Source organism: Rhizophagus irregularis, chromosome 20, assembly GCF_026210795.1.
Source record: "Rhizophagus irregularis chromosome 20, complete sequence".
Taxonomy (NCBI): Eukaryota; Fungi; Glomeromycota; class Glomeromycetes; order Glomerales; family Glomeraceae; genus Rhizophagus; species Rhizophagus irregularis.
In genome coordinates, this window is record NC_089448.1 from 301,619 (window position 1) to 320,967 (window position 19,349).

At 27.3% G+C, this 19,349-nt stretch overlaps 1 protein-coding gene across 1 annotated transcript; it reads left to right on the forward strand.

Moving 5' to 3' along the window:
• Positions 1-17,350: 17,350 nt before the first annotated feature.
• OCT59_012706 (uncharacterized protein) lies at positions 17,351-19,138 on the forward strand (the record flags this gene model as incomplete). Its single annotated transcript, XM_066140297.1, has 7 exons — positions 17,351-17,353; positions 17,454-17,479; positions 17,692-17,851; positions 18,000-18,111; positions 18,561-18,845; positions 18,931-19,005; positions 19,128-19,138. The coding sequence occupies 7 exons, from the start codon at positions 17,351-17,353 to the stop codon at positions 19,136-19,138; spliced, it is 672 nt and encodes a 223-aa protein (XP_066001185.1).
• Between the last annotated feature and the right edge of the window lie 211 nt (positions 19,139-19,349).

Consider the following 19,349-nt stretch of genomic DNA (forward strand, 5'->3'; position numbering starts at 1 on the left):
AAGAAATTTATGTTTAAACTATTAACATACATTTTAAAAATAGTTCCAAATATTGAAACTGCAAATATAACTGAAGAATTTCCATTAATAAAGGGAGATTATTTATTTGTTCGATATGGTTCTCAGATGTGCATCGGACGAGTAGAAGCTTTATATTTTGAGGCTTATAATCACCATTGTTATACTGATATGCCTATTAAGGATTTGAACGATATTTCATATATTTCATTACATGTATTTGTTCCTTTACATTTAGAATTATTTACCGATATGGTTAAAGAGGGTTGTTATATACTCACACATCATATTCCTTCAAACATTATATATCATATTAAACAGAATAGAGTAGTAATTGAAGGAAATTTTCTAAGATTAGTTGGAGATGGAAAACAATATTATTTTGATTATTTTGGCAGAAAAGATATTATTGAAAAAATGGTAAAATAGGTTGTTTTTGTAAATGATAAAATTCGTAATACAATAAATCATGTGATCTTGAGGTCTGAAATTTTATTTGCGTATTTTTGCAGGATTTTCAATATCAGGTGTCAATTTTGCGTACCGTTCATATAAAAAACCCTTGCGTACAGCTCATAGTAAATTTTTTTTTCGCCACCTGACCCCTATATGTATATTTCTGGGTCCTATTTGGACCACACTTTTTTATAACTGGATCTGCAGGAACTGGTAAATCATTTGTCACATATTTTTTACTAAAAGAATTTGAAAAGAGGAATGATCCTTCTCTTTTACTAGCACAAACTGGAGTAGTTGCATAAAATGTTAAAGGTTCTATAATACACTCAGTTCTAAAAATACATGCTACATCAGGTGGTTTTCAAACATTGGCATTTAATGATAAAACATTTAAAGAAAGTCTTAAAAGAATAAAAATTCTTATAATAGATGAAATAATGGTTTCAGATCAACTATTCAGTTATCTTTCAAATGTTTCTAATACAGGTCGAAAGTGAAAAATTAGGCATCAATCAGTCACAAATCAGCCACCAATCAGGTAGCTTATTGGCGACTGATCGGTGACTGATTGGCATTTTCACCAAATACTGCCACCAATCAGGCAGTTTGCTAACTTTTGATCCAGTGATCAGAAAAAGATAAAGTATAGCTCATTGGAATCGTCTTAATAAGACGAATCTAATGGTAATAAAATTGCATTTCTAGGATTAATAGTTAATAAAAAATTAAATAAAATATAAATGATATTTTTTTATTTTTATATTTTACTTAATTTTTCATCAAGTATTAATCCTAGAAATGTGATTTTACTACTATTAGATTCGTCTTATTGAGACTATTTGGTCGATTCCAATGAGCTATATTTCATTCTTTTCTGATCACTAGATCAAAAGTTAGCAAACTGCCTGATTGGTAACGGTATTTGGTGAAAATGCCGATTGGTGACTGATTGATACCTGATTTTTCACTTTTCAACCTGTGTAGACTGCATTCAAACTCTCAACCATTTGGAGGAATAAGTGTTATAGTTCTTGATGATTTGTTTCAACTACCACCAGTAAATGAAAATTATGTTTTTGAATTACCAGTATGAAAATTATTTTATCCACTTTTTCTAAGACAATCAAAAAGACAAGAATATGACCCTCAGTATTTTAAATTATTGGAAGAAGTAAGATTTGGAAACATTTTAGAATCATCAAAAAAATTATTATACAAGAAACTTCAAGAAAGCACAAATAATTTGTCATTAAAAGATGTTACTAGATATAACACACATTGTTGGATATAGGGAAATAGCAGAGCAAATCAATTTTCAAATTTACAATACTCTTCCAATTGAAATTGAAAAATACTTACTTTCACATTCAAAAGATATTATTAATGAAGATTGGAGAGGTGCAAGAATATGAAAATTCAGAATATCTGATGAAATATAAAACAAACTTATCTTTTATTGTAAGGTTACAAGTAGGCTGTTGAGTGATGTTCCTTAATAATAAATATATTGATAAACAAATCTGTAATGGTACAATTGGTATTGTCACAGATATGAATAAGGAACAAGAAATAGTAAGAGTAGCATTTTGTATAAATAGAGGAATAGTTGATGTTGAAATATATCTAGAGTTAGTATATTTTAACATTAATGGAACACCTGCATGCAGAATCCAATTTCCACTACAAAATACTTTTGCCTAACAGTTCATAAAATACAAGCAATAACATTAACAAAGCATCACTTCATTTAGATGACCAAATATTTGCACCAGATCAGGCATATCAGTTGCAATAAGCAGATGTAGGTTTTTGGATGATGTAATAATTCTTTTTCTTACACTGGATGCATTTAAAGCAGATGAAAAAGTCAAAAAAGAATATATTAGGTTAGAAGAAATTATCTATTTAAAATGTCAGGATTAAATTCCACACAAATTTCATATATATTATATCAAAACTTATATCTATACAACTTTTATTAAAGTTAAATACATTACATTATTATAATTAAAAATTTTACTATGAGCATAGCTAACAAATGGGAGACAAAGCCTCCATATGATCACAATCCCTAGTTTTATATAAAAGTGAATGATAATTATTTCATTGGTACTTAATAATTACCTAAGATGAAATGATTAACATCAGGAAGTTTTATACAGGCATATAAAGTGTTGAAAAATGCCATGTGTTGCTCAATGCCAAAAAGTGTAGAAATGCAAACCCTTTGTCAATCAACACCATTTAAAAATGTTTAAAAACGCACAAAATAACACCAATTTAAGTGTAAAGCTAAGCTACACATAGTAAATCAATGATAGTTTAAAAATGTGTATAATAATGTATAAAAACACATATATATCTATTAAAATGCATATAGCAATGGTATAATTGTAGTATTAATTTATTAACATATATTACATTGTATTATCGTTCAGCCAAATAGGATCATGCAGATTTTCATAGACCGATATTTTTATTAGCCATAGCAATAACAAAATATTGATATAATAAAGTGGAGTAAAAAAATGGCGTAAATGAATATTCTGTAGGAAAAGTTTAAATTAAGCTTATAAAAATGAAATTTATAGAAAACTTATTTATGATGTTATTAATTAATGCATGATCAAAAACGTCAGAATGATAACACTTTTATTGGATGTGGGGCTATATCGGTCACAGAGCCCTTCATTGATTGGTGAAAAAGGACCCCGGATATCTCCAAAACAGGTCATAAGTCACACTTTCGGCAGATTGGCCCATTTTTCAGGGGCTCAAAAAATCGTTTTTTGTAAATATCTCGGCATCCAGTGGTCCAATTTTGATGAACTCTTTTTTAAATTGTAGAGCTAAATGAGGGCTACAAAATAAAAAAACGTTCATTAAAATTGAATTACTGGATGCTGAGATATTTACAAAAAACGATTTTTTGAGTTTCAGCAAAAAGGGGTGTTTTTGGCCAAAAGTCCATTATGACCTTTATATTAGATATCCGGGGTCCTGGTGAAAATGGCCACTACATGGCCCATTTTCATCCAATCATTCAGTCCTGTGACCAATATAGCTACTCCCCCATCCAATAATATGTATGTATTAATTTATTAACATATATTCTATTGTATATTATTAACATATGTATTTTATATTGAATACATTATCTAATGTAGAATTGTATGTAAAATTAATTCCTCTTATTATAATTGGATTGCTGCAGATTTTTAAGTGATCAATGTACTAAATTTCCATTGACAAAGTGCCCCTAGTAATACAACCATAACAAGGTAAAGTTTCAAATAAAAAAAGCATAAAAATTAAAAGTAAAATCAAAAAAATGGAAGTTTTTTAATGAAACGTATAAAACTTGCCATTTTTCCTAATTTCTAAATTTCTAGAAGCCTAACCTACAAAAAAAATAAACATTCAGTTTAATAGAACATTTCTTAAAGAATAAAACAAAAAAAATGGAAGTTTCGTAACAAAATGTACAAAACTTACCATTATCCAAAATTCCAAGTCTCAGAGATTGGTTGAACCTATAAAAAAAGAGAAATATTCAGTTAGAATGTTTTTAAAGAATAAAATTAAAAAAAAACAAAAAGAATAAAACTAAGATTCATACTTACTTATGAATCTTAGTTTTTTTTCCGTTCTTTGAAACTTGGAAATCCACCTGATCTTATAAAAAAAAAGAAAAACCAGTTAGTAAATCATTTGTAATAATAAAAAAATAAAAAAAAGTAAAGATTCATACTTACTAATCTTCAGGATTTTTCATTATTTGGAAGCCCACGAACCTATAAAAAAAAAGAAAGAACGGTTAGTAAACCGTTCCAAAATAATAATAAAAAAAACAAAAACCAAGATTTGTACTTGTAATTACAAATCTTAGTTCTTCTATTTGTCTGAAGTCCACCTGAACCTATAAAAAAGAAAAGAATGGTTAGTAAATAAACCATTTGTAATAATAAAAAAATAAAAATCAAGATTTATACTTACAAATCTTGATTCCTTTGTTTGTCTGAAGACCACCCAAACCTATAAAAAATAGAAAGGAATGGTTAGTAAACCATTCTAAAATAATAATAAATAAAACAAAAACCAAGATTTGTACTTATATTTACAAATCTTGGTTCTTCCATTTGTCCAAAGTCCATCTGAACCTATAAAAAAGAAAGGAATGGTTATTAGCAACCGTTCATAATAAAAAAAAAAAATCAAGATTTGTATATACTTGGTTCTTTTCTGTTCTTTGGAATCAGGAAGCCCACCCTGATGTAATCATTTACTCGAAAGGAACTTTAGAGCAACACTTGGATTACCTTAGACAAGTATTTGAAACTCTTAGATGAGCAAATTTGAAAATTAAACTTAAGAAATGTTACTTCTGTCTTGGAAATATTCATTTCTTAGGATATATAGTTGGACGAGAAGGCATTAGACCTGATCCAGAAAAAATTGAGAAAATTAGAACCTTTCCAATTCCAACAAACCTAACACAACTTCGCTCAGCATTAGGCTTATTCTCCTACTATCAAAAGTTCATCAAAGATTTCTCAAAAATAGCTAAACCAATGTTATTACTTTTAAAGAAGGAAACTCCTTTTCATTGGACTGAGAAACAGCAAACTGCATTTGATTATTTGAAGGAAAGACTAATTAAATCTCTGATCTTAACATACCCTGACTTTGAACAACCCTTCATTATTCATACAAACGCATCTGGTACTGGACTTGATGCTGTGTTATCACAAATAAAAGAGGATGGAAAAGAACATATAATCGCTTATGCCAGCAGATCTTTAAATAAGGCTGAATGCAATTACCCTATAACTGACCAGAAATGTTTTGCGATAGTATGGGCTATCAAACATTTTAAACACTACTTAGGATTGAAACCTTTTACAATTGTTACCGACCACTCTGCTCTAAAATGGTTAAAGACATCTAAAATCCAAAAGGCCGCCATGCAAGGTAGGTCATGGACCTTTAACAGTATGACTTTAATATTAAGCATTGAGTGGGAAAAGCAAATGCAAATGCAGACGCATTATCCAAAATGTTTGAAGAAGATAACCAAACTCTTAGTTGTTTCATGATTTCTATTGAAAAAGAAAAACAAACTAATGTAAATGAAAGCTCTACTCTAGTACATGAAGAGTATGATGCAGATTCTGAAGATGATTATACTGATAGACCTGCTCAAAGAGCTATCGATTTGTTAAATTGTTGTGATAATTTATTATACGATATGCAAAGCTACATTGAAGAACGATCAGAAAATAGTTCTCCTATCAATATTATTTCAGGAATTCGATATGATTTTGATAACCCCAATTAGGGATGGCAACGGTCACGGTCATTAACCGGTTATGACTGGTCATGACCGTGACCGATATCGGTTGGTCATAGACTTCTGACTGACTGTTTGACCAACCGGTCTGATCAACTGGTTAACCGACCGTTTAACCAACTGTTTAACCGATCCTGAAAATGTTTGCGAAACGTAATTTAATAAAAAAATGTTTCACAAACATTTTTTTAATTATTTTAATAGAAAATGTTGTGAAAACATTTTTTATTAAGTATTTCAAACATTTTTTTATTAAATTACATTTCGCAAATGTTTTCAGGATCGGTTAAACGGTCAGTTAACCGGTTGGTCAAACAGTCGGTCAGTCGGTCAAAGGTTCTTGACTGGTTATAACTGACCGATGACCGACATGACCAACCGTTGCCATCCTTAACCCCAATGGACCCCATCCAGAAGATTGTATTTGTAAAGATTGCCAACCTCCTCCAGCCCGTTCACCATTACCATATAGTTGCTGCAATGAGATTATTTGTCAGTGTAATGAAGATAACTATTCAATTGATACAGAAGAATATAATAATTCTTGGGAAAGACAAATAGATGGAAATGTATTCTCTGATTATTCAGAAGAAAATCAGATCAATATTGAAGAATATATCACCTGGACCATGTGTGGCATGAACCGTCAAGCTTTAGAGAACATATATGCCAAAAATATTAAAATTAAACAAGTAATTGCTGGTTAACCAATCAATCATGGTGGAAGTTGTTGTACCATGGAATGTGATACAGAAAATCATCACGTGCATACATACTGTACAATGTGCAAGAAGAATTTATTTTATGGAATTACTATACACGACTGTATCATTGGATTCACTTTAGGAAAAATTAAGCCAGATATGAATCCCAAATTTCTTATTAATAATCAATGGTGGAAAGAACCTCAAGCAGTACAACTTGAAAATAATATCAATTATCTTAAATATATCAAACGATTAATGAATATTTACCAGTTCACAAAGTATCTTTAGAACCTTTCATTGCCAATTTGGACTAAAAGTCCACCTCTTTTACATATTATAATTAACAAAATTTCAAAGAGTGAAAGCGAAAGTGTCCGCATCATGACGAGACAGCCTAAATTTTCAAAAATGGATATCAAACATTACAATAACATATATAATTATTCAATTACCTTCTACATTAAATAACCAACAACAACAACAAATTCAAAAACAATCAATATATTTTATTATCAAAAATAATTTTATTTATAAGAAAGATAAAAAGAAACAAAATAATTTATTACAAGTAATCAGAAGACATGAATTAGTACCAGTTCTTTTTATGTTCCACAATGATCCTACTGCTGCGCATTTTTCAGTTGATACAATGTTTGACAAAATTCAATCAAGATATTATTGGCCACAAATGTACAATGACATCAGATCTTATGTCATGTCATGTGACTCTTGTCAACGAAGAGGAAAACAAAAGACAAAGTTACCTTTACATCCTATTCCAGTAGAAAGTCCTTTTTATCAAATAGGAATAGATTTTGTAGGACCTTTACCTATAATTACAAATGAAAACAAATATATAATTACAGCAATGGATTATTTAACAAAATGGCTAGAAGCACAATCTGTAAAAGAAGTTACTGCAGAACAAGCTGCACATTTTATTTATGAAGAAATAATTTGTTGACATGGATGTCCAGCAAAAATATTATCAGATCAAGGAACTCATTTTAGAAATCAAATAATTGAAAAATTAATGGAAAAATTTCAGATAAAACATTTATTTTCAACGCCATACCATCCTCAAACAAATGGACTTGTAGAAAGATTTAATTGTACTTTATCAGAATCTTTAGCAAAATTATCAACAGATCATATTGATAATTGGGATAATTATATTGCACCAATTTTATTTGCTTATCGTACTACAAAACATTCAACTACAAAAATTGCACCTTTCTTTTTATTATATGGATGAGATGCTAAACTACCAACTGATTCATTAGAAAATAATGGAACTCCAACTTTAATAAATCATATAGAAAACTTAGTTGATCAACTACCTCAAGAAATTGAAATAGCTAAGACAAATATTGAAATATCTCAACAAAAACAAAAAGAACGACATGATAGAAAATTACATCATCAAATGAAATTTTCTATTGGAGATAAAGTCTTATATTATGACGCAGTAAAAGAAAAGCAATGGACTGGAAAACTAAATCCAAAATGGAAAGGACCATACTATATTCATCAAGTTGGAGAAAAAGGAGCGTACAAATTACAAACTATAGATGGAAAAGTCTTATGAACTCCTGTAAATGGAAGTTTATTAAAATTGTATCATGATTGACAAAATTGGGAACCAATAATTGTAGTATAATTAGTTACGATTAAGATCTACAACTCGTGGCAAAAAGTCAATTTTACTTAGTACGATTTACAAGTGTTACAGACGATCAAAATGAATTTGCGACTCAATGTCCCAGAAAAATTTATTAACAAGATGAAAAATTTTAGAAATTTTATTGTGAAAAACTTAATGAAAATTTGTTACAAAATATATTAGAAAATTTTAGAAAAAATCAAAAAGAAGAAAATTTTTATTTAATCAACTTCTTCAATACTAGGATCAAAAGTAGAAATGTTTGACAAAATTATATTACATTCCTCAAAAAGCGCTTGTTTCGCTTCTTCAAATGCTGCTTCAGCATGACCTTTGCTACTTTCCAACCTCATATTATGTGCAATTAATTGACATACTCCCTCTTCAAGACCTTCTATCGTTCATCACTGATCAATGATTAATTTTTGGGCTTCCCATAATTTTTGTTATTCTTCAGCCCAGATTTTATTATGGAACTCAGTATCGAGATTCTTATGAGTCCCCATTTCAAGGAAGCCTTCAAATTTCTCTTGAAGATCTTCATTTTCTTTCTTAGCTTTCATAAGGTTCTCTATTAGAAATAAAAATGGAGATTTATGGTCACTCCAAGTTAGTTAAAAACTAAGTGAATAAGGTCAATAGTACAAAAAAGTTCTATAGGTAAAGGCCTTTCAAGACTTAAATATCCTAGAAGTACAAGTACCCTGTCTAGTGTTTCGATCCGGGCAGAAACCGTCATCCGGATAAATTAAAAAAAATATCCGGTTTCTATCCGGATTATCCGACTCGGATAAAAATCCGGATATATCCGGGTAGAAACCGAAATCCAGATAAAATTATTTAAATTTTTTTTACTGTAGATCATTTTTAATAAATAAAATTCGTGGCATTCATTTAATTTAATGTGGCATTTAATTAATTAAATATATGGCATTTAATTAACTACTAAATTTGTGGCATTTATTAAATTTATGACAATTAAATTTCGTGGGATTGATATAAAAATTTATTTATAGCATTTATTTTTTTATTTATAAATTTAAGTACAGTTAGTTAATGTAGTCCTAAGCCCTAACCAAAATAAATAAATACTGTAATCATTTTCTTGGATTTTTTTGTAATTTCACTTGAAACATATTTTTGAATAGTGGAAAATAATTCATAAAATTATGGAAAACAGTAACGTTCAAGATTATATTACTCTAAGTGAAAATGAAGAGTCCAGTGATGAAGTTACAGAAATTACTCTAATACTAAAAAGAGGATGACCTAAAAAATTATCTAGGACACTTGGAAAATAAAGGATGATAAGTGCTAGTAAAATAAGTTAACTATACTTGAATTAACAAGTCAAATATCAAATAATCCAAATCCCTTTAAACTAACTACTACAATGACTAAACCACAAACAAAAGTGAGTTGGGTATGGGAATATTTTGTTAGAAAACAAAGTGAAAATGGAGAAATACGTGCATATTGTCAGTTTATATCAGATAATGGAGAAAATGTACAAAAAGTTATAAATATGATGGATCTGTTGTTAAGCATGGAATAACACCACCCACAGAACACATTATATCTGAAAACAAATCAATAATAAATGCCGCGAATTTAATATATTAAATTCAAATTATGTGACAAATCTTGTGACATAACTTAAAATTTTTCCTTGTGGTTAACGAATAATTAAAACAATAAAAAAAAATATTTAAAGTAATCATATATAATATTTTAACTCATCTGAAAATATATGAAATGTTATGATTTAAATTTTTTTAAAATTTTTTTTTATTTTTTATCCGGATTCCGGGTCAATCCGACCATTTTTTATCCGGATATTTATCCGGGTAAAAACCGTAATTATCCGGATACCTAAAAAAAAAAATTATCCGGGTTTATCCGGTTGAACCCGGCAACGGATCGAAACACTAACCCTGTCTACAAGCTGCGCAAAAATCAACTTTTCAAGAACTGGATATAAGGCTGAAACCCTGTCTACAGGCAATCATACCATTCAAGAGACATCTTAAGAATCTTGCGTACAATACCCACCTTTAAGTTGATGAACTTTCATTTTGTGTGCTTCTTTAAATCTTTGAAATCTTGCTCGAGATTTCTGACGTGAGGTATTAGATTGATGACAGGTCATGATAGATAGATTGGTAAATAGATAGATAGGTTGACAAAGAAAATTTTGGAAAAATTTTGGGATAATATCAAAGATTTTATGTGAAGATAAGGGGAAAAATTTAGATCTTATATAAGAAATAGGCATGACGCGAAAACACGTTAAGATCAGGCACAACAAAATATCACGAAAAATCATGATGCGAAAAATCATGAAAAATGTGTACGTGTAAGATGCTATAACCTGTAAAAAGTGGTAACCTGTGAAATTGGGATAATCATGTTATCGGATAAATAAAGGACTGAATGGAACATGGATAAACATTTAGCCGATGGAAGAATATTTAACTGAGATAATTAGAGAACATGATGTTATTATTATATAATATTTATTTATAAATATTTATTTATAGTTTAGTTATTTATAGTTATTTATATTTAGATTAGTTATATTTAGTTTAGTTATTATTAGTTTGGTTATAAATAGTTTAGTGTGACTCAAAGATTAGATGGAAATAGATGGAATCAGATGGAAAGATGATAATCTATGAGTCATAATTATTCAAGTTGAGTCATAGATTAAAGATAATATTAGAAATGATTTTCTTAAAATGTATAAATACAAGTGGAATTCAGAAGGAATTCCGCAGTCTCGATTTTGTGTCTTGACTCAGGATGAAATTGATATTAATAAAGAGTTATCATAGTGGTTTCACTATGAACAACGATTAATAATTAATGATTCCAATATGAAAATATCAGTCCAGAGTGAAATTAAAGTTATTATGTGAAGTTTATTTAATGTAAGGAGAAACTATTGTAGTTTGTAAGTTAAGATTATGAATTTATAAAGGAATGAAGCATTATACATGAAAAAGAATATAACAGAAAGAAAGTAAAGGAATTATAAAATCTTAAACCAAGCATAATAAAGTGAATATAAGAAATTGTGTTTACTCACAGGTGGCAGACATGGGTGACAACATGCAAAAATCACTTTTGAAAATATTTCTGGAAAGTTCTAGAGAAAAATGTGAAGATATTTTTAGAACAAGGAAAATAATCTTAAAATAGAAAAACGTGGTTAAATAATTTAAGCGTTAAAAATAATTGATGGATATGGTGAAACATAACCAGTAATACAAAAATCTCATCAGAAATAAACAAAAATCTAATCAGCCAAATGATCTACAGAAATTTAAAATATATATATAGATGTGGATAAGTTGACAAAAGAGTTTAAACCGCTTGAAGAAAAATGGATTTTTCAGAAATACTAGAAGATATTCAACAAACTACTTCAGAAGAAATTAATTATCCACCGCCACCCTACATGGAAGAAGAAGATTTCCAAGTTAAATTTTCTGTAACTCTAAGAAGTGTAACGAAGTCAATATGACTAAAAGACACACAATTGGCGATGATTAACTCTTTCTATTTAGGATAACTCCTAGACTAACTATCAACTCCTAGTGAACGATTGAAATACAAGCATAAGATGTCACTACATTATGCAACAATTGTAGAGAAAACTTTTGATATTTTTGAGTTTTTTCCAGAACAAATCTTAAGGATGATGAAACTAGACGTCCAGGTTATTAGAAAAATTATTAGACCTCAAATAAGGAGACTTAGAAATAATTTATTGATATTCGCAGGAGCTGCAAATTAAGAGGAGGAACCTGTTACTCCTAGTCATGTGTAGAGTTACAACTTACTACACCAGAAGATCATGTGGAAAATTAGGATCTACTGTACCCAACTGTGCTAAGCCAACCTAGCCGCAGCCTATTTGCTTAGCCTATTATTTCTATTATATTTATTATATTAATTATAATTTATATAATCAATATAATTATTTTATTTATTATATTTATTATATTAGTTATATTTATTATATTAATTATATTTCTTATATCTACTATATTTATTATATCTTTATATGTAGTAACTTTTATATAAATAACGTTGGTATTTTCCTTCATTATAAGTGAAGTTCCTTCAGTTTATCTTAGTTTCTTTAGTTCTTATTCTTGTAATTATAAAGTTTTATAATAAAGTATAACCTTTTACACTATAAACGAACTCCCTATTTTAAGCGTGTCTTGTTTGATTGGATTTCAGTCATAGTTAAATGTACTTAAACTTTCTGACTGCAAATCATAGTTAATCTATTCAATGTACTAAATCGGTTAACAACGTTTTGTTAAAAAAAAGAAAAATAATAAAATCAGAACATTAGCTAATATTCTGATTAAAAAGGATGAAAAAAATTATTTTCAAAACGTTAAAAATGTTTTGTTAAAAAATGAAATAAAAATGTAAATCAGAACATTAGCCAATGTTCTGATTAAAAAAAAATAAAAAAATTATTTCAAAATGTTAAAAAATGTTTAATTAATAATTTTAATGAAAAATCAGAATATTGGCCAATGTTCTGATTGAAAAAATATGAAAAAAATAATTTTCAAAACATTTTTTGACATTTTGTTAAAGAAAGTGAAAGGGGAAAGTGAAAGGAAAAAGTAAAAGGGAAAAATAAGACGAAAGGGTAATGGAAAAATGAAAGGGAAGGGGAGAATGAAAGGAAAAGATAATATTTCATTTTTTCTGTAAAAGGCTCATATCTTCAGAATCAATAACCTTATATTACAAAATTTATCAAATTCTTTACATTTTCCATGAATGGATCCGGAAAAGGCTCATTTTTACAGAGTTTTTACAGAAATAATAGATAAAACTTTGAAAGGAAATGGGAGAAAGAGAAATGAAATGAAAGGGAAGGGAAGAACAAAAGGTAATAGGAAAACAAAAGGAAGGAGAAGGAAGAGGCGAACAAAAGGAGAACGAAAGAGGAAAAAGCAAAAAAAAATTAAGCTTTGCCAGAAAAAGCTTAATTTTTTTTTGCTATATTGCAGCCACAGTGGTAATTATTACTCCAGTATCACATGATACACGTGATATAGAATACATTACGCAATACTTAGTATTGCCAAAATAATTTTTTTTTTAAATATTAATTTTAATATATATAAATATATACTTAAATTAAATAGTACAGTTGTTAGATCATGAGATAATTAATAGTGTAAGTTTTGAGGTGTTTGGTTCAGTTCCTAAAGTGAGTAAAAATAAATATAATTTTAATTTAATTAAAATATATATAGTATGTATTAATATATGGCATTGAACAACAATGCATAATATGTTGAACTACACATAAGAGTTAAATGATGTGTATATTAACATTATGCGTTGATATACTCCAGTATATGGTGTTGATTAATATTGTAAATCACATTGAACAACTAGCTAGTGTTGATCAACATGTATACTAGTATCAATTAACACTTTTAAAACTTGCTGATGAACCAGTTACTGATATTTTGTAATAATTGATCTACATTCTGGTTTGTTTGACATATATGCAATGATGCAATGCTTGCACTTGTGATCACTATTTTTGCACATAATGTATTTTGCATAAATATTGTTACCATATTTATTTATATTACACCCACTTTATTACTTTTAAATAGGTAAAGATCAATTTTTATTGTATATTAGATATGAAATTACTTTGATATTTTTTATTAGATGACATAAAGAGACATGAGGTATAATGTAACGATACAAATTTCTTCTAATAAAGGTACTCAATAATAAAAAAAAAGAAAAAAAGATATTTACTTTATCTTTTCCGATTAGAGATAATTTTGATATAGTAATGGACCAACATATTAAAGGTATGCCAAACAAGCTGAAATTAGTGAAATATTAAGTTTTTGTTTATAACAATTCATGTTTAATATTTTATATAACAACTAATTATATTCTTAATTTAAATAACTAGATTGTAAGTAATGTGCATATAATTTATAGTAATTACTTTTATATTATCTTTATATCTAACTATGGGCCGGTGCAAAAAGATTGGTATCTCGCCCAAAAGGAAAAGATTTGTGCCAAGAAAAATGATGTGTAACCAAAACAAAATGGGCTGAAAAAAAAATATGTATTAAAATGACTTCGAATTAACATTTTTTATTAATATTTTTTTATTCTACCATGGATAGTTCCTCCACAAAATGAAGTGGCGCACCACTAACCACTAACGAAAAGTTGATGATAATTAGCGTTTACAATTATTTTTCAGGGGATAACTTTAAAAAGGAGGATCATCCAAATGTTACACTACGCAAGCGTGTTGCTGAGGCGTTGGGCATAGGGAAAGTACAATTGGGAGGGTAATTTCAGACTGCAAGAGCTGCGGAGATGATACTTTTACACCACACAAAATGCTCGGACGTCTTAAATTACAACTTGATGAAGTCATTTCAGAACTTTTACGTACAAAAATCTTAAATGCTAATAAAGCAGCCGAGCTTCTTTCTACACATACCTTACAACAGTTTCTTGCTGAAAAGGGGTATAACTTTTCTAAATGGAAACTTCTTCGGGTGTTACATAAATTGGGCTTTTATTATGGTCAAGGAGAACGGAGAAATATTCTTCATGAGTTACCTAACAATGTTGCATTCCATAGTCACTACCTACGTTTTTGTTTTGCAAATTTAGAAGGCCAAAATGATGTTCCACGCCATCCAGAAGTTTTTCTTGATGAGTCCTACTGTCATTTACACCATAATGCTCGCAATACTTGGGTTCCTCATCTGCTCATCATGGTGTTGTTTTAATGCCTGGGCATGGTCTGTTAGTAGTGATTTTTGGAGCAATTATTGTATTCCGAAATGCGTCTTCTAACAAGATAAGTGGTGAGCTTGTTCCTAATTCTATTCACATCTGGGATCCAACAATTAAACCTCCAGGAAATAGAAGGAGAAAAAGGAATAATGCAGAAGAATGGGACGATATTCCCAATGTAGTTAAAGAAGCAAATATTGTTCCTAACCAAGTAGATTATCATGGGAATTTTACTGCAGAAATTTTTGAGGACCTTTTTTCAACTCTTTGCGAAACACTTTATGAAAAATATGGGTCCGTATGTATTCACATGGATGGAGCAAGCTATCACAAACGATGGGTTGAAAGTATTCCAACTTCAAGCACAAAAAAGCAAGAAATTATTGAATGGTTAAATGCACATGATATTGCTTTTTCTGATGAATTAAGAAAACCAGAACTTTTGGAGCTGGTTAAAATAAATAAAGAAAAGGTTCCATTTTCTTGTGTTAAAATTGCAGAACAATATGGACATGAAGTTAATTTTACCCCTCCTTACCATTGCGAACTCCAGCCTATTGAAGGTGTTTGGTCAGTTGTAAAGGGTGAAGTTGTGCGCTCAGGACCACACCCAAACCTTTTATCTATTAGGAATACACTTCTAAATGCATTTAAAGAAAAAATTTCTTCAAAGGTTATTGTAGGACTTTGGAGAAGAGCTCTTAAAAATGCTAAGGAATAATTTGAGTCCAATGAAAATATACAATTATTCGAAGATGCTTATAGCAGTTCCGATGAGGATCACATGACATGACGTAATATTTATATCATATCTTTCCTAATACATACAGATAATATTTAAATAATAAAAAAAATATTTATAAAATAAAATTTTTTTTATCGATGCAATATTTGAGGTACCAATCTTTTTGCACCGGCCCATAATTAATAATTAATAATACTACAGGGTGTAAGTTATATGATATCTATATTTATATTATTTGTACAATTCAATCTAACTAAATTTCTTTATTTGTTTAAAAAATTATTTCATAGATGGTAAGTTATTTATTTAATTCTATTATTACTTATTGTTATGATATTTACATATAATTTAAACTATCTAATTTCTTTATTTAAAAAATTATTAAATAATATAGGGAGTAAGTATTTATTTAATTCTATATTACTTATTGTTATAATATTTCATATAATTTAAACTATGAAATTTCTTTATGTAAAAATTATTAAATAATATAGGGAGTAAGTTATTTATTTAATTCTATTATTACTTATTGTTATAATATTTACATATAATTTAAACTATCCAATTTCTTTATTTAAAAAATTATTAAATAATATAGGGTACTGTAAGTTATTTATTTAATTCTATTATTACTTATTGTTATAATATTTACATATAATTTAAACTAACTAATTTCTTTATTTAAAAAATTATTAGTTCGTAAGTTATTTATTTAATTCTATTATTACTTTATATTGTTATAATATTTTCATATTATTTAAACTATCTAATTTCTTTATTTAAAAAATTATTAAATAATATAGGGAGTAAGTTATTTATTTAATTTTATTATTACTTACTGTTGTAATAGTTAGGCCACTCCAATTTAATAGTTTGTTTAACGTACCCCACCCCCCTCATTTTTGAAAAATTTTTAAAAATAAACAAACATATGTTATATCACGTGACTTATAATAACATCACCGATCTGTATAATATTTAAAAGAATTTCTTTCCAGTATAATTGAATCTACCAAAGAAAATGGTATAATTAATAAAAGTAATATATGTAAACTTATTAATTGCATTATCTGTAATAAATTAAGATGTATTTTTAGTAAAAATGCATTGAGTGATAAAGAAAAAACTATGTTTATTTTTAAATGTTTACTTAATTTGACCCCCTCCCCCCCCTCAATTTTTATATAAAGTTAGGACGTTAAACAAACTATTAAATTGGAGCAGCCTTACATATAATTTAAACTAACTAATTTCTTAATTTAAAAAATTATTAAATAATATAGGGTGTAAGTTATTTATTTAATTCTATTATTACTTATTGTTATAATATTTACATATAATTTAAACTATCTAATTACTTTATTTAAAAATTATTAAATAATATAGGGTGTAAGTTATTTATTTAATTCTATTATTACTTATTGTTATAATATTTACATATAATTTAAACTATTTAATATCTTTATTTAAAACATTATTAAATAATATAGGTGGTAAGTTATTTATTTAATTCTATATTACTTATTTACATATAATTTAAACTATCTAATTTCTTTATTTAAAAAATTATTTCATAGATGGTAAGTTATTTATTTAATTCTATTATTACTTATTGTTATAATATTTACATATAATTTAATCTAACTAATTTCTTTATATAAAAAATTATTTATTATTTAGCCTGTAAGTATCTCTATTGTTATACTGTATATTTTATATATTTATTTGTTAATTTAATTCTTTCATTTAAAAAATATCTATTACTTTAGTTGGTAAGTTGTAAATTATAGATTATTAATGTATTTATCCAAAAACTAAGACTTGTATTACATTAAATTCCTATTTAAATTTTAGAGTAAGTAATAATTTATTTTGTATAAATTATAATACAACATACATTAATTATTTAAATTTATAGATTTGGGAAAAGTGGAAATGCAATTATAGATGATCTTATTCTTGAAAAAAAATTAAAATGGATTCCTTATAACAAATTTAAAAATGTTGAATATCTTGATGAAGCAGGATTTGTTACTATATACAAAGCTACTTGGTTAAAGGATAATGGAGATAAAGAAGTAATTCTTAAATGTCCCAAGAATTTAAATGATAATTTAAATGAAAATTTAAATGAATTTTTAAAAGAAATATGATAGTATATTATTTTCTATTATTAATTTAAATTAAAATTTTTTTATATTTAATAATAATTATTATTTTTTATAGTGGATATGTCATACAAGTGTTTTGACTTCAAATGATATTATAGATGTTTATGGATTCACAGAAGATCCAAATACTTCAAAATATAAGGTAGTAATGGAGTATGCAAATAAAGGTAATTTAAGAGAAAATTTAACAAGAATAGTCAAAAATAATTGGAATCAAAAGTTATTTATGTTATATGAAATTATTTCTGGACTTAGTGAAATACATGGAGAAAATCTTATTCATTGTGATTTTCATGATGGTAATATTTTAAATCATAATGATAAGGATAAGGATAAAATTTATATTAGTGATTTAGGATTATGTCAACCTGTAAAATCGTTTTTGAAAAAATATGATATTTATGGTGTTATACCATTTATGGCACCTGAAGTTTTAAGAGGCAAATCTTATACTCCAGCTAGTGATATATATAGTTTTCTATGATTATGTGGGAATTTACATCTGGGATACCACCATTTAATAATAGAGCACATGATCTTCAACTTAGTTTAAATATTTGTAAAGGTGAACGACCTGAAATTATTGAAAATACTCCACAATGTTATGTAAATTTAGTAAAAAAGTGTTGGAATGAAGATCCATTAAAAAGGCCATCTACTTCAGAAGTGAAAGATGTTATTGATGATTGGATTTTCCGTCCTGATGAAATTAATGAAGAATTAAAAAGCAACATTATGGAATTTATAAATGCATCAATTGGGCGTAACAATCTTGCTACTAAATCTCATCCTAATGCATGTTATACAAGTCGCTTACTTGATTTTACTAGTAAAAAATTGAATGAAATTCTTGAAAGTGAAAATTTGAATGATTGTGCAATTAAAGATTTGAGAACATTAGGTAGTATATACTGTACTATAATATATAAAATTTTAATCTTGCAAATTATTTATATGAAATTAACTAATTTACTTAATTATTAAAGCAGTTGAGAATACTGATAAGTTGGATGAAATTCTTGAAAGTGAAGATTCACAAGCAGCAAATGAAATACTAGTAAGTGAGTGATTATATAATTAAGGATTTGAAGTCATTAGGTATGTACAGTACTATGATATATAAATGAGTTAATCTTGCAAATTATTTATGTTAATTTTATTTAATATTTAATTATTAAAACAGATGAAAATTAATTAATCATTGTTTGTTTTTAAAAAATTTATGGTTTTTTTTAAGTGATATTTGATATTACGCATTCAAAAGAAATTGTTCTTTATTTTATTCTTTTTAGATTTATTTAAACACTAAGGCTAGTGTAGTAAAATATTTTACAAGTTTCTTAGTTTGTAATTTAAATAATTCATTTTTTTTTTAGCTTTTCACTTTTTTTATTATACTTAGAAT